The following is a 17,829-nucleotide window of genomic DNA, read 5'->3' as shown; positions in this document are numbered from 1 at the left end:
CCGGTCCGGGAGGATCCCACATGCCGCGGAGCGGCTGGGCCCGTGAGCCATGGCCGCTGAGCCTGCGCGTCCGGAGCCTGTGCTCCGCGGCGGGTGAGGCCACAACAGTGAGAGGCCCGCGTACCACATAAAAAAAACAAAAACAAAAAAATAAAAAAAAATTTAAAAAAAATAATAATTGCAAGTCAAGATAGTGACAGTCCAACAAGAAACTAAACCTCTTAATTCTTTTTATCTACCACCCCCAATATTCTTTCTACAATAAGATGAATGAGCTGTGGTAAGTGAGGTGTCCAGCTCACCTAGGGCCCCTTGGTAACTGTGTGGCAAAATTAACCTCCTGCAACTGTGATGTTCTGAGCCTCCTGCAGTCCAGACCAGGAGAAAAGCTAATGTTCAAATATTTATAATTCCCCCTCTCCTCCCTCAATTGCACAAGGCACCAACTGCCAATCAAGTGCCCAGCCCATGGATAAAAGCAAGAATTGGCATCATGTGACTGCCCAAAGTCCTCCTTGAACTTGCATTCTCCCAATGTAGACACAGGAAATCAGATTCTGGAAAATCTGACAAAGACAGACCACACTGCCTACTTTAAGGCAGGGCAGGGCTAATCTGATCTTTGTAACAGGTCTTTATTTGTAGTGATATCTGTATCTGAAGTGTTGTAATCACCTTGGCTCTGAACCAGGAGATGGTGCCTCAGGACTGTTATCCTCAGCTGCTTTAAACGTGCTCTTCTGGTTGATTCAATAAACACTTATTAAGCAACATTCCATACACCTGGCCCTAAAGAATCGGAAATAAATAACAGTATTGTATTGAAATCTTGTCTTAAGGACCAACTCAACCTTAGTTTGATGATAATGAATAGAATTGTCCCTTTCTTGGTCAAAAACCAGGACAACCTTTAGGAAATCATTAACGGGACTTAGTATACACAAGCACTGCACCCCCTTCTTTTTGTGACTTTTGCTGGGGAGTGGTTGGTTGATTTTTTTTTTTTTCTCTTCTGGGGATGGGGTGTTGGGGTGACCTTTTTATTTACTAAGTCATTTTGCTCAGTTAAATGTAAGTTTTGTTGAAAAGTTTTGTAGCCGGGTAAAATTCTACTTTTTAGCCCATGTAACCCTTTCTGATTTAGACAGTAGGATTGCAGTTTCCATTGCTTTAGGGGCTGAATGACTCAGCAAAATGTTATAGTCAGTTCTCAGATTTTAATTTTGAGAAGCCTAACCATTAGGGGGACACAGAGAAAAATAAGAGCATGTATACAGACAGTTTCAGAAAATATGTCTTATTTTCTGTCCTTAACCCTTACAACTACAAATAAGATAAAGTTTACCAGACTAGGGGGGACATGGAGATCCAGAGATGAGAAGAATAAGAGTATTTAGATGCTGGTGTGTTCCTAAGAATTTGCCCTGCCTTCTTCCCAGGCCAGTTTAGGAAAGGCTTCATGATAAAACTCCCAGAGAGATTCGGGGGATCTCATTACCAGGGACCAATATGTCCTTTCACAGTGAGGGCCTAGAAAGTTACAAAGCTCTGGAGTTTCCCTTCTTGTAGGCACTTCCAATCTTTATGTGATTATCTTGAGCCTCTTCCCTCACTTGGCTTGGGAGGGAGAGGGATTGCCCCTCACAATAGATTCTGCATTTTGATGATTCCTTGTCTTTTCTTCCCCAGTCTTTCTGTTTAAATTGTCAAGAGATGCAGGTAGGGATACTAGGGTGATGAAGAGGAGGTGGTTGAGCTCAGGAAAGAAAATAGTAAAGATAAGCGCAAAAACCAACGTGGTAGACAGCTCCAAGATGGCCCCCAGTGATCCTTAATTTCTGGTATTCATTCTCTTGCACAGTTCCCTTCTACATCAAATATGGCTGATCTGTGTAATCAGTAGGATATTCTAGATGTGATGTGTTACTGTCGAGGCTAGGTTATACAAAAACACTTCCATTTCTATTTTGCTTACAAAAAACTGTGCATCATGATAAAAGTTTCTGATTGTTTTAAGATGCTAAGTTCTGGAGTAATTTGTAATGATAGTCAAAAATGAAACAGAAAACCACATATAAGGCAGAGATTAAACAAAAGCCAAAAGTTCATTCTTTAAAAAGATTAATAAAAACTAATACACATCTGGTGAGACTTGCAAAGAAAAAAGAATGACTCAATTATCCAATGTCAGAAATGAAAATAAGACATGTAGATGCTATAGATAATAGACAGATAAAAAGAGGGGTTGATGAACCACTTTGTGCCAACAAATGTGAAATTTTTATGAAAAGGACAAACTCCTAGAAAAAAATATAACACTCTATTAATTGGGGTAAGGCTGACCTACTGTAACATACAAAACAAAACATACAATGCCTTAAAAAAAAGGATGATCTATTTCTCTTTTATTTTGCAGTTTGCAGGAGAGTGATTGATGAGGCAGCTTCCCTTGATGGGGCCATCCAGAGAGATCACTGATCGGAATTTTGCAAGAAAGAGAAAGCACATTCAAACAGGGTTGTTGAGAGTTCTTTTAGGGGACTATTGACACAATGGTGGGAATGTAAAAAAGAAACTAACCAGAAAAAGTACAACAGTCCATTGTTAGCAATGGAGTGAGAGAGATTGGGGGTGGGGGCAGGAGTCCAGGGACTCTTTCCAGCCCTAGGTGTGAAGGAACAAGGGGTGGAAGCAGTTACTAGAACCAGAAGAGAGTAGATAAAGTGGAGACTCTCCCAATAGATGCTCTGGTCATTGGTAGAAAGAGGCAGCTAACCTATGACAACTCAGCAGAGACAGCAGAGAGAATAAATATCTTGACTGAACTCCCCTTCCACCCTCCCAACTAGAATCCAGAAGGCAGGGAGCTATTAATGGAGCCCAGAAAGCCTCCAGGACACAAAGCAATGGGGAGTTGCATAGAGAGTGTATCTTGAGCAGCAATAGCTTCATCTTATTGCTGCACCATTGCCTAGGTTACTATAGTTATCTGCATGGTGGAAGGTAGGTCACCCCCATGTCTGTATTTCATCAAACTGGAAGGAGAAAGAGGTTGGAGGATGTCAGGGAGAAATACCCCATGTCTTAAGGTCTAGAACCAGGAATGGTAGTCATTATTTCTACTCCCTTACCAATGGTAAAAACTAATCACATGGCTGTACCTAACTAACTGCAAAGAAAAATGGATGATGTAATATGACTGGAGACACATATGTTCAAGGAGGAAAAAAAGAATAAATTTTAGTGAACAATTAGTGGTCTTGTGCCACAGTCCACCTTTTGGCCAACAAATATGCATCTGCACCCTTCTCTTACACATTAGTTCCCTCACCAAGAAATATAACCCCAAATTCTGGGCTTCCCTGGTGGCGCAGTGGTTGAGAGTCCGCCTGCCGATGCAGGGGACACGGGCTCGTGCCCCGGTCCGGGAAGATCCCACGTGCCGTGGAGTGGCTGGGCCCGTGAGCCATGGCCGCTGAGCCTGCGCGTCCAGAGCCTGTGCTATGCAACGGGAGAGGCCATAACAGTGAGAGGCCCGCATACCGCAAAACAAAACAAAACAAAACAAAAAACAAATTCCATCCAATTTCTGCATCCAGCTCAAAGCATAGGATCTCTGGGTGATGTTTGGACCTCTGCGTTAGGTCCAAATTTGGCTGCATGAGGCAGCCTAGAAAATAAAATGATTGTCCGCACAATACATCCAATTACAATGGTTGAGTATGAGCAGAATAACTATAATAAACACTCCTAGCTAAAAAAAAAAAAAAGAAGAAGAAGAAGAAGAATAGAATATACTTAGTAGTCGCTGGTCCATAACAATGATATTATTCCACCAGGGAGGAAATGAGGTGGTTACTTGTCTTGGCAGCGGTGTATTTTCCCATGTCCTCTATGAATCCAAATTTTGCCCTTTCAGAATTCTTTCTGGTACATTACACGATAAGGCCACATCTAAAGTGAGTCTTGGAAAGACTGTGTAATTTTAATAGCCTCCTCCTTATAGGTGTAGGTTTGAGAATCTGAGGACATTTCCAGGCCAGAGTTTTGGTTGCTTTTTAAATGTAAGTATCTTAGAAATCTGATAAGCTTCTGCATCTATTTGTTTCCAGTAATTGCCATGTGCCAGCAACAACATTCAGATTTCTTTTTGGAGCATAGTTTTTTAGCCTACTTTAATTCCCGGTTTCCATGTCTACCCACTTCTCTCTCCCTCATTCAAATGCTGTCTCCTTTGAGGCCTTCTGAAGGAATAGGTAAAAGGCGGCAATATAATCTCCCACAGGGCTGGCTCCCTTGGCTTTCCTAACTGGGAGGCATTTGGGAAATGCTATGAGCTATAGCAATTTTACTTCCTGGTGTTGGGGCACAGAACCAAATTTCTAGACCTTCTCTATAGCCTCTGCTTTAGGCCTGCTAGTTCTTACCTGAGCACATAATTTTATTACAGTCCTCTACTAAAAACATTAAGGAACAACCAAGCTTTACATATGAACATTCTGGTTGCTCTCTGGGGAAATGGCCAGCCTTTCAAGATACTGCAGGAAATGGTTTTATTAAATATTTTTGTGAGGAACGTTACAAGGATCTCCAGCTTTGTAGCCTGTGATGTTTCTTCAACTCTAACCACATATTTAAGGTTACTTTTAGAACCACTTCTAGGTTCAAATTCTTGTATTTTTAAGGTCACGCTAAGCTGTTGTAACAAAGTGACCTCTTATTTAGTGGCTTAAAGAATATAGAATTACTAAAAGATAGTACATCATAGTGGGTGAGAGCACAGATTGCGGAGCCCAGTTTTCTGGATTTTAATCCTAGTTCAGTTACTTACTAACCATGCAACTCTGGCCTTCTCTGAGTCTCAGTTTTCTCTTCTTCAAAATTGAGGTAGTAAGAGTAACTAGCACTTAGGGTCAGTAAGAAGATTAAAAGAGTTAGGATATGTAAAATTTAGAACAGTACTTGTTATAAGCCAGTGTTATATACACGCTTCCTAATTTTAAAAAGTATTTATAACCTCTTTCACGTCAGAGATGTCAGATGACTCTTCCTGAGACAGATAAATATGAAAACTCTGATCCTGTGGTACTCCAGGGGTCTAGTAGTTTTCACGAAGGAGCATGCATTCTGCAGAGCATTAACATCTTCATGATCAATCATCATATTGGATTCCATCCCATAGAAAAGGGAAAGAGAGTGTGAGGAGACAGGCCAAACATCTTCAGACCCAGCCTAGAAATGGCACTCCTACTGACATTCTATTAATAACAGCGCAGGCGTATGGTGATACCTAATTGGAAGGGAAGCTGGGAAATTTAGTTTAGCTGGGGAGCCTTATGCCCAGAGAGGAAGGATTTGGGTAGGTAGCCAGTGTCCTCTATCACAGTTCCTTAAACTGACTCAAGAAGAGTTTGTAAATCATTATAATTCTATTACCGTTAAAGAAATTGAGTTTGTAATAAAAATTTTCACACTAAAAGAAACTAAATACTAGAGATAATCAAGTGTTAATAAAGTTGAAACGGATAAACACATTGTAGTAAATTCATACAATGAAATAGTATACAGCGATGTATACCACAACTAGAGCTATTTGCAACAACATGGATGAATTTCACAAATGATTTTGAGCTAAAGAAAATCAAAATTAATACATGTGGGGTGATTTTATTTGGGTGGAATTCCAAAAAGGGCAAAATTAAACAATGTTGTTGGGGGATGCATGCTTAGTTGGTTACATTAGAGAGAAGAGGAAGATGATGGTTATCACAAAAGTTTGGATAGTGGTTTCCTCTAGGGAAGGCAGGGGTTGTTTGTGGTCAGGGTAAGATACATGGGGAAACTTCTGGAGTACTAGCACTGTTACGTTTCCTGACTTGGATGGTTGTTTGCATTGATATTTCTTTATAATTATTCTATAACTGTGTATATATTTTTTATACACAGGTATATACAATGTATCTCACAATAGATTTTTCATGCATATGGAAAAGCTAAAAACAACTTCAGAAAATAAAAATGAAGGGCAGGGATAGACCTAATAATAAAAACAGTTTAGTATTTGTGCAAGAAAAAACCAAATAGACCAGTGGAATAGAACAGAGATCTCATAAACGTATTTCTGTCTGGGGAATTCAAATAAGATAAAATTAGCAGCACCAATTAATAGGGTAAGGATGTCTGTTTAGGAAATGGAAGTGGGAGAACCGACTCGCACTATGGAAGGACATAAAATTATGTCCTACCTGACATCACTAGGTAACTACCAACCAAGGAGCAACTCTATAACCTTTAGAGTTAATAGGAGACAACATAGGAGAGTAGCTTTATGACCTAAGGATAGGGAAGGACTTCTGAAACAAAGTTTCAAAAATATAAACCCTAAAACAAGAAAGTTGATTGAATGAATCATCGAAATTAAGGATTTCCATTCAGTGCAGGACACCTTTGACAAAGATATTAGATGAATATCAGAATGAGAATTATTTGCAATGTTAAACTGACAAAATATTAATAAGTAGACTATATTGGAAACTCTTGAGAATAACAAAGTGGAGATAGTAACCCCAAGGAATAACAGGCAAATAGTGTGAAGAGGCAATTTGCAGAAGAAGGGAAAAAAATAAAGCACATGAAAAGCTCAGAATCTTTAGTTATCAGAGAAGTGCCAATTAAAACAGCACTCTTAAATTACTTTATACTTATTAGGCCAGCAAAATTAAAAGGCTCTATATTGTCAAGTGTGGATGGGAAGTTAAGAATACAGGGAAACTCGTGCATCATAGGTAGGAGTGTAGATAATTTTGGCCACGATAAATAAGACCCAGAGCTCAAAGAATCATAAGAACTGTAGGATCCAGAGCCATGCCTGCAGCCAAACTGGCAGAGCAGATGCTTGCTATACTGCCTCTTTTTTCAAGGTTTCAAATTTACTCTTGCTCAAGCACTTCTGATTGGAGACACAAAATCACCTCCTGTACTGTGGCTTCATGAGTTGTGGAAGTTTAGGTTCTATTTTCCACCTCTTCAGGGTAGGAAGGTGTATTAGAAGAGTGGTATCTGACCCCCCCAAAGAACCCACCCATGCCCCAGATGAAGTTCAGGAACTGGTATTCTATAAAATCTCCCTACATGATCTATTATGTAGCCAGGATTTTAAAACACTGCACCCAAAGGGTGTTGGAAAAGTGGTGGATGGTGCTGAGTTAGTCTCCACCACACCATCACAGAAGACCTAGGTGCTTACTTGTATGCAGCCTGCTTCCCTTCATTAGCACTTAAACTTGAGGAGGGCCCAGGTCTTGACTGATTTGTCCTCTATTTTCTCTTCAACTCCTAAAACTATTTCTGGCACATAGTAAGTACTCACAAATTTGGAGAAGGAATGAAAGAAGGAATGGATGGCAAGGGATGGGGATAAAGGAGGCAGGAAGAGCACAGACTGAAGGGTGAGTTGGAGACTAGACAAGAGATGCCACTTCCTCCTCTTCTGACCCAGTTGATTTATTAACTTACTAATTGATTCATTGTATCAATTATACAGTGTATGAATATCCTTTCCAATTTGTTGGAAATAACACACAGTATTACTGATGTACTTGTGTTCATATTGTTTGTCACAATACTGCAGGAAATTGTCTATAGAAAGAAAACGTACTTTTTGCCAAAACTCATTTTTCCCATGCAATGAGGTTGTTCAGAAGGCAATTTACTGGAGATGTAAAAGACCATTATTAGCACAGTACAGGGCAAGTCATTCAATTGAAAAAATCCAAGAGGAACATGCTTAAGTAGGAACAGAGAATGTAATGGAAACGTTTAACACACAATTTGATACTCTCTACAACAGACAGAGCACAAAAAGCTTGGTCCATCAGGGATGACTTTGGGAAATGGTGAAATGAATACTTACCACAAAATTGTGTTCATTGTGTTCAAAGCTCCAGACTTTGCCCACTAGAGGAGCCCTGTGGTTTCTAACAGCTAACTGGTATATCACATAAACCTGTAAAATGTCACTGATTCCATTAAGAAGTAAAACCTAAATGAAGTACTGATGAAGCATTCTGTGGACTGTTAGCAATTTTCACTACAGAAAAAATAGTGGCTTCTGTAGTGAATCTGAAGGCTGTCTGTGGGTAGAATGTAAATTCAAGATCTGTGGAAAATAGATTATGAGTGGATTCTAGAGAAGCCCACTGGTGTTCAAAATAATCACACCATGTGCTAAAAGTCACACAAACACACACATTCACACACACCCATATACACACACCCCATATATAATTAATGGAAAAATAAGGTCAGATGTGCCCTACCATTAATAGGTTTAAATATTTTGATCCTTTCCTTTTCTTTATCTTGCTACCCTCACTCCTTTCCAGAATTTTTCCTGATGAGCACTCTCTCAGTAAATCATGTGCTTCTGAAATCCTCTGCTTCTAGGGAACCAGGCACTGACCTTTACCATGATTCCCATTAGCCCAAGAGAAAAGCTAGATACTCACTTTCTCAACCTCTACAGTAGGTTGGATAACTGTTAGCCCAAATATCCTTGTTCTTTTCTTGGTATGCTACTCTCAGTGGGCTGGTGATACATCTCTGTGCTTTTGAACTTAAGAGTGGCCATATGGCTTATTTTGGTCAATGAAACATCGGTAAAGTAACATATGTCACTTCTTCCAGGTAGAAATATTAAGAGCTGGTATGTGTCTCTTTTCTCTTTGCCCCCAAACTGGTAATGTCTTACATACTGTCTGCTCTGCTAGACTTGATCCTGGATTGGTGATGATAAGAAGCAGAGCTGCAGACAACTTGCAATGGACATGTAGCATAAGCAATAAATAAACCATTGTTGTAAGCCTCTGTTGTAGCACGTTGCAGTAGTTAATTCTTTTTCATTTGTTGTGTATAGTATTTCATTGTATGACTATCCCACAATTTATTTATCCATTCTACTATTGATGAACACTCATGTTGCATTCAGATTTTTAAAAAATTGTAAACTAAGCTGCAGTGAACCTTCTTATACAATGTATTTTAATGAACATATGTAAACATTTTTGTTGGGTATATATGCAGCATCAGAATTACTGAGTAGTAGGATACACGCATGTCCAGCACATACGTTTAGTTCCACACAAACATATGTGCAGTTTTGCAAGGGGACCATACCAACATACCCTCCCACTAATAATGTTGGAGAGTTCTTGTTGCTCCCCTTTCTTTACAAGAGTTAATAGTGTCAGTTTTTCTTTTTTTTTTTGTTTTAATTATTCTGATGAGTGTGTAGGAACATCTCATTGTGATTTTTATTTGCAATCCTCAGATGCAATCCTCATATGCTTCCTGGTCATTTAGAGTTTTCTTTTGTGCAGCGAATGTTCAAATTTTTGCCCATTTAAAAATGTGGGCTGACATTATTTTTCTTATTGACTTGTAGGTATGAGTACGTTGTGGATACTTGTATTAAAAACATATTCTACCACTTTTTGGTGAACTTTTCGCTTCCTCAATTGTGTCTTCTGATGAACAAAAATTTTCAGTTTTAATGAAATCCAGTTTATCAGTATTTTCTTTTATGGATGTGGCTATGTATATCTTGTTTAAAAAATCTTACATACCCTAAGGTTATGAAATATGCTTCGTTTTCTTATAAAAGATTTACTGTTTTATTTTCCATATTTCAATTTGTCATCCACCTGGAATGTATTTTGGGGTATCCTGTGGGTAGGGATCAAGATTCATTTGTGGCCATATGCATATCCAGTTGATACAATATCATTTATTGGAAAAGAAAATCCTTTCCCCACAGCATTGCAGTGGCACTTTGTTATAAATAAGGTGACCATATATGTGTGAGTTTATATCCAGACTATATTCTGTTCCACTAGATTATTTGTCAATTGATGAAACAATATTACATTGTTTTAATTACAATAGATTTATAATAAATCTTGATGTTTGGCAATAAGATCCTCCAAATTTGTTCTTCCTCAAAAATTTTTATGGCTAATTTTATTCCACATTTTTGGGGATAATGGACACCATTCAATTTTGAGTCTCTCAGCAACTGAAGTTGATATATGTATCCATTTAGATCTTTAATTGCTGTCAGGAAAATTTTATAGTTTTCTATGTAGAGATTTTGTACATCTTTTATTAGATCCTAAGAATTTGGCAATTTTGATGCTATTGTAGATAGTATCTTTTTAAATTTTCATTTCCTAATGATTTGTTACTGTACAAAAATAAACGATTCTGTATACTGACCCTGTATCTAGCTACCTTCGTAAATTCACCTATTAATTTTAATTGTTTATTTGTAAAGTCTTTTAGATTATCCATGCCAATCATGTTGTCTGTGAATAATGTTCTGGATTTTCTTTTAAATCTTGTTATCTTTTATTTCTTTTTCTTACCTGTAGTTTAATATTGAGTATGACTGATAATAGTGAGTATCCTTATCTCCATCTTAATCACCAGGGAAAGCTTTCAAGTTCTCATCAAGTACGATGTTTGCTGTAGCTTTTCCTCTTTAGTAGCTATTCTTTATCTGATTAAGAAATTTTCATTCTACTTCTGATTTACTTTGGTTTTTTTCAAATCATAAATGAGTATGAATTTTAAAAAATATTTCCTGCATCTATTAAGGTGATCATTTTTTTATCCTTTATTCTGTTAATTATATGATTGAGTTAAAGCTTTAAGCCAAACTTTCATGCTGGGTATATACCTCACTTGGTCATAATATCTCTTTATATATTGTGAATTCAATTGGCTAATACTTTGATTAAGATATTAGTGTCCATGTTCATAATAAATACTGGGCTGTAATTTTGATTTTCCTTTCTTGTAATTAACTTGTCAGGTTTTGGTGTCATGGTTGTGTTGGTTTGGTAGAGTTGAGAAAGTTTTTCTATTCTCTGGAAGAGTTTGTTTAAAAATTAGTATCTTTTCTTTCTTAAACGTTTGGAAGAATTCACTCATGAAGCTATCTAGGACTGAAGATTTTAAATAATGGATTCAATTTCTTTAATAAATATACAAATATTGAGATTTTCTGTTTCTTCTTGTGTATTTTTTATAAGTTTAGGATTTCATCCTTTTCATCTAAATTTTCAAATTTAGTGGAATAAAGTAGTTCAGAGTACACTTTTATTTTTTAAAAATACCTTTAGGATCTGTGGTAATATTCTCTTCTAAAGATTTATAAATTTTAGTAGTATGTATTTTCAATAATCATTTTTTGAATATTTTGTCTTCTCTAATTTTTTTGTGGTAAAATTCACATAACATAAATTTCACCATTTTAAACAGAAGTATACAGTCCAGTGGCATTTAATACATTCACAATATTGTGCAACCATCACTACTATTTAGTGCCAGAATATTTTCATTACCTCAAAAGGAAACCCATGTCCATTAAGCTGTTACTCCCCATTACCCTCTTTCCCCAGCTCCTAGTAACTTCTAAGCTGCTTTCTATCTCTGTGCATTTGCCTATTCTGGCCATTTCATATAAATGGAATCACAATGTACGGCCTTTTGTGTGGGGCTTCTTTCACTTAGCATAATATTTTCAAGGTGCAACCATGTTGTAGCATATATCAGGACTTCATTCATTATTATGACTGAATAACATTCTACACAATGGATATTCTCTCTTTAAGTTTGTTTTCTGTTTCCCTGATTGCTGGTCTTATCTTTATTGTTTCTATCCTTTGACTTCAGGTTTTTCAGTTTTTGAAATGCATGCTTAGACAACTGATGTGAAGTGGTATAGTAGTGTTAGCTTTTGCTTTATATACTTTGAGGTTCTGTTTTAGGTGCACATAAATTTAGGATCACCAAAGCTGGACATACATATTTGGGGCTCCTACACTTCTTAACCATATGACTTTGCATAAAATAGGGATAATAACATTGGCTCTATCTCTCTTACCAGGATGTTATGTAGATGAAAGCACTTTTTAAACTTTTTTTCTACACTTGGATAGAACTTTATTGTTTGCACTGCAATTGTTTTACATCTGCACAGCAATTTCACAGATTTTCTCCATTTATTTTATACAGGAAACCCACAGGAATTATCTTCATTTTACAGATGTTATTTCTGCTACTATAGAATTTCAGAAAGCGATCATGAATCCAGTATTCAAGTCTGGTGTTTTTTTGGGGTTGATTTTTTGGGTTTGTTTTGTTATTTTTTTCTATTTTTACTAGAGCTGCCTCATGCAGAATGGTGTTATTGGAGTTCTTAGGACATTGGGATTTCATACTTGTAGGCACTTAAGAACATTGCAGTTACTGCCAACAAGGTTCAGCAACCTCTAGAGGAAGAATACCAAGTGTAGCCACCAAATCAACCCTTTGTGCCCGCACAGAATTAAACATTGCAGATTTGGCTCCGGCTCTCTGCCACTGCATTGACAGTTGTTACTGAATATTCAGTGAATTCAGGTTTGTGTGAGAAGATAAAAGAATTAGTAGATGTGCTTTTTACCAAATATATTTAAGAACTAACATTTTAACATGTGCAAATATTTAGCATGAAAGAGGAAAGGAAATGAATTATAAAAGTCAGGGTGATATCTGAGTTTATTATAGGACTTTAAAAAATCTTAGATTATAAATTGCTGGTGATAAAAAGAAATTCTAGGTTAAAAGCCTCCAAAGCTTCCCCTTCATTTTAAATTTTCATATTTCATGGACTCAATTATAATCTTTTTTACACATTTTAAAAACTCCAAAATAGGAAATTATTGTATAATTGATAGCTTTTAAGAATTGTGTTCCATATTAGTTGATAGTTTTTCTTCTTTTCTAGGGGTACATAAAATAATATAGTAATAAAATAATTATATCATTTTAAAGTCATTAAATTATGGCATATTAAAGTATTCCAGAGGTTCCGGTAATGGTTGTCAAACATTCATTCATTCATTTATTCAACAGTGTATATTGAGCATCTAACCTATGTTCAGTGCTGTACCAGGCATCAGGCTATAGCAACGAAGGCATTGTTATACAGGTTTATAGTCTAGTGAAAAAAGCAGAAAAGTAATAAGGTACTAATAATACAGAGTGGTAAGAACAATAAAGAAGCATGGTGTGTATGAGAAGGGTATTTAACATTTAGGGGTCAAGAAAGACTAGCTGAAGTAAGTTCCAGACTGATGCCTGAAAGAGCAAGTAGGATGTGGTCATATCAACAATGAGGAATAGAGAGGCTATGGGAAAAAGTGTTTCAGACAAAAGAGTAGGTGCAGAGGCCCAGAGCAAGAGTTCCACAGAGAGTAGGTCATTTCAAAGTAATTGATAGCCCATTGGATGTCATTAATTACTCAAGAGTTTTAGCTTTTCCTTTAGACAAGCATTCTTAATGTCTGGCCCTGGTCATCATGGGCTTCAGGGGTGGACCTGTGAAACTACTGAAATCAAATGTGTTTTGTGGATGTGTGAATCCAAGGAGAGGCTTTACTGCCTTCATCAGTTTCAAAGTTGGTTGAGTCCCTTCAAAAAAAGTTAGGAATCACTGCTCTACGGTCTCAGAGAGTAGAACTAACAAATTGGAAAGGATATTCATACACTGTATAATTGATACAATGAATGAATAAGTAAGTTAATAAATCAACTGGGTCAGAAGAGGAGGAAGTGGTATCTCTTGTCTAGTCTCCAACTCACCCTTCAGTCTGTGCTCTTCCTGCCTCCTTTATCCCCATCCCTTGCCATCCATTCCTTCTTTCATTCCTTCTCCAAATTTGTGAGTACTTACTATGTGCCAGAAATAGTTTTAGGAATTGAAGAGAAAATAGAGGACAAATTAGTCAAGACCTGGGCCCTCCTCAAGTTTAAGTGCTAATGAAGGGAAGCAGGCTGCATACAAGTAAGCAAATAGATAAACAAGATGGTTTCTTACGGTGAAGGGAGGGGTGATAGCCAAAGTCCTTAACACCTGGTATCACACATTCTCAGTCCCTCAAATTCAGCAGGGCACTCTGTGGGAGAAGAGTCCTGGAGACTCTACTGTGCCAAGCAGTAACCCCTTAATGGCTGGATCATGGTGAAGTGTGTGTGTGTGTGTGTGTGTGTGTGTGTGTGTGTGTGTGTGTGTGAGGGGGAGGTGGTTTCCCAAAGAAGGGAAATGGTCAGCATTGTGGGGGATCCCTTGGGGGGGTGTTGAAGAAGTATTTACCAACCAGTACAGAGAGATATCACTATTCTAACAACCAGTAACTGTACTGGTGCCGACCATTTCATATCAGCTCTGGGGCCTTCGTGACTGGTGGTGAGCAAAGGATGCAAGGGGGGCCTACTAAAGACGGTAGTGTTGGAAAAGCCCTCTCAGGAGAAGTGACATTTCAGCCAAGACCTGAATGACAAGAAACAGAATCTCAAGGAGCAGGTAAGGGAGTGGGGCGGGGGGTATTCTAGCCGAAGAAAAGCAAAGGCAAGAATGATGAGGTGCAATAAATTTGACATGTTTACAGATCGATAAGAAGGCTAATGTTGCTGGAACATTCATGAGTGAATGATAAGAAATCAGGTCAGATGATAGGCACAAGGCCAGATCTTGTAGGGCCTTTTAGGCTATGATGAGAAAGTAAAATGAGAAGCCGTGATAGGGAGGACTTGAGGCAGGGAAATGATATGACCTGATTTACATAAAAAAAAATTACCTGCATTGAGGAGAATGGATTAGAGGGTTACAGTGAGAAGAGTGAAGAGGTTGTTTGAGCCTACAGACAATGGTAGCCTGCATCAGAGTGATGGCAGTGGAAATGCGGAGAAGTGGGCTGAGTCAAGATTGATTTGGAAGTTGTGGTGGTTTTAAAGATATGTCCACACATTCTTTGATATGCCTCCCCTCAAGAGGTGGAGCTTAATTCCTCTCCCCTAAATGTGGGCTGGAGTTAGTTGTTGGCTTCTAGCAAAGAGAATAGGTAGGACATTAAGGGATGTCACTTCTGTAGTTAGGTTATTAACAGATTGTAGCTTCCATCTGGGAGGCGTACTCTCTTGCTCTGTTAGATTGCTTATCCTAGGGGAGGCCAGCTACCTTATTATGCTGCAGCTCTGTGGAGAGGTCCATGAAGAAAGGGAGTGCAGCCTGCCAAGAACTATGTGAGTGATCTTGGAAGATGATCACACCTCCTCCATCCCAACCCAGTAGAGCCTTCAGATGAGACTACAGCTGTATTAGTCAGGGTTCTTCAGAGAAACAGAACTGATAGTAGATAGATGATAGATAGATAGATAGATAGATATAAGAGGAGATTTCTTATGGGAATTGACTGACAGGATTATAGAGGTTGATATATGTCATGATATGCTGTCTGCAAGCTGGAGAACCAGGAAAGCCAGTGGAATAATTCAGTCTAGTCTGAAGGCCTGGGATATGAGGGGCCACTGGTATAAGTCCCAGAGTCTGAAGGCCTGAGAACTAGAAGCTTCGATATCCAAGGATGGGAGAAGATGGACGTCCCAGCTCAAGTAAAGAGAGAGAGAAGTCACCCTTTCTCTACCTTGTTGTTCTGTTCAGGCCCTCAACAGACTGGATGATGCCTGCCCACATTGATGAGGGTTGATCACATCTACTGATTCAAATGCTAATCTCTTCTGGAATCACTGTCACAGACACACCCAAGAATAATGTTTTACCACCTATCGGGACATCCCTTAGCCCAGTCAAGTTGACACATGAAATTTATCGTCACGGCAACTCTGGCTGTCAGTTCATGAGAGACCTTGAGCCAAAGTCAGCTATGTCATGCAGATTCCTGACCCATAGAAACTACGAGATAATAAATGTCTCTCATTTTTGACTGCTAGATTTTTATGTACTTTGTTGTGTAGCAGTAGACAATTAATATAGAAGTGGAGCCTATGTCTGATAAGTTTGGTGCAAGGTGTGAGAGAAAGGGACGGATGAACAGAAATGTTTAGGTTTGGGGTTTGAGCAACTGCATGGTAGTGGTGCCATTTATTGAAGTGTGGAGGGCTTGGAGGATATAACATGTTGGTGTGAGGGAATCAATAATTCTGCTTTGGAGACATTTTTAAGAGACTATTAGACACCCCAGTGGGAGTGTCAACCAGGCAGCCAGTTAGTGAGCACAAAGTGAGTGCTCACCAGCCAACCAGTCATTAAATGTCTAATAAGGGACCACTTTTTGCCAGCCTCTTTTCTATGCCCTGGGGTCATAGTGGGGAAAAGACAAAAACCCTGACCTCAAGGAGCTTCCGTTCCATTAGGCAACAACAGAATATAAATAAATTAACAAGTTGACTTTAGAAACAGTAAGTGATGAAAAAAAATGTGATAATATCAAAAGGTTGCTGGAGGTGGCATGTGCTACTTTTAGCTAGACAGAGTGAAGATCATCTGTTAGAGTCACAGTAAGCGGCTTGAGCTAGGTGTGTACATTTTGGAAACACCAGCATACTGATGGTATGTAAATCCACTGGAATTGATGGGATCACCTTGAGGGAGAATGTAGGAAGAGAAGATACCTCAGAACTAGTCCTAGGGCTTCATAATTTTGAGGCCAGTGACAGGAGGACCCTGCAAAGAAGACCAAGAAAGTAGGAGAAAGACTGGGAGAGGGTGGAATCATGAATCCAAGAAAGTATTTAAAAAGAAGGAAGTGGTGATCTGCGCACAGTGTGGTTACAAGTTAAGTATGATTATGGCAGAGAAGTAACCACTGGATTGGGTAACATGGATGTTATGAGTGGTTTAATAAGAACCAATTCTGCAGTTGAGTCAAAGGAACACAAGCTATATTAGAATGGTTAAGTGGAGAATGAGAGATTAAAGATATTCCCTAAAATTAGTTACTGAACCAAACAATCATTTTCTTATGCTAAAATTAGTTTCTGAACCAAACAATCATTTTCTTATGCTTATAAATGAGAAAAGAATTTGGGCAGGGCTCAGCAGGCATTCATAGAGACAGCACCAACTTCAGGGGAGGGATCTTGTGCCCCACTTTTCAATAGGAAGTGTGTCAAAGAATTTGTTTCCATCATTAATCTGTTACAAGAGGTGGTAAAATGGAAGCAGCAACTGTTGACATATCTTTCAAAGAGATTTAATCTTTTTACAGAAGGAGCAGAGAAAGAGAGCAATAGGTAGTTAGAATGTGGGATCAAAGAGTATTTTCCCCAGAAAACTATGAGTGACCCTAAAGCATGCTGGTATCTAATGGCAATATTCCAGAAAAAAAAGAAGAGTTGGATGTTGTAGTAGAGAGAAGTTGTAACTGGGACCAAAATCCTTGAGAAGGAAAGAGAAAAAGGGACCCAGAGCAAAGAGAAGAGCCGGCCTTTCGTAAACAGGAAACATTTCATTCATGGTAACAGGAGAGAAGGCAGAGACGGGTGTACAGAGGCACCTTCTACCCTGCTTTGCTCAGAAGTCTCCTTATCAGTGATGCCTCCCCTGACTCCCCTTTCTTAAATGGTACCTCCAGTATGCCCTGTACCCTTCCCTGCTTTATTCTTCCCCATAGAACATGTGCATATCCATAGTGCATATTTGCATTATCCATAGCACTGTATATGCAAGAGTGATATATTTTACTGATTTCTGGCACATAGCAGGGACTCAATAAATGTCAGCCAAGTGCCTGGAATCAATGAACACTGGAGAGATGTACTTGATGAGCTGTAAAGTCAGGAGTGGTGCAGAATGAGATGCGTGATACCCAGATGTCTGAAGGTGACACACGGTGGTAGACAGGTGAGAATAAAATTATATCTTAGGGCTTCCCTGGTGGCGCAGTGGTTGAGAGTCCGCCTGCCGATGTAGGGGACACGGGTTCG

At 38.6% G+C, this 17,829-nt stretch overlaps 1 protein-coding gene across 1 annotated transcript in view; it reads left to right on the top strand.

Annotated features, from left to right (window-relative positions):
* The window catches only part of PON3 (paraoxonase 3), a 39,094-nt gene extending 35,730 nt beyond the window's left edge, over positions 1-3,364 (top strand). Inside the window, exon 10 of the mRNA XM_028490026.2 lies at positions 2,417-3,364. Within this exon, the coding sequence (XP_028345827.1) occupies positions 2,417-2,435 (19 nt within the window). The 3' untranslated portion in view covers positions 2,436-3,364. The remainder of the gene's footprint in view (positions 1-2,416) is intronic.
* The last annotated feature ends 14,465 nt before the right edge of the window (positions 3,365-17,829 follow it).

Source organism: Physeter macrocephalus, chromosome 5, assembly GCF_002837175.3.
Source record: "Physeter macrocephalus isolate SW-GA chromosome 5, ASM283717v5, whole genome shotgun sequence".
NCBI classification, from domain to species: domain Eukaryota; kingdom Metazoa; phylum Chordata; class Mammalia; order Artiodactyla; family Physeteridae; genus Physeter; species Physeter macrocephalus.
The sequence above is the reverse complement of the archived record's forward strand: the minus strand, read 5'-3'. Positions and strand labels throughout refer to the sequence as shown.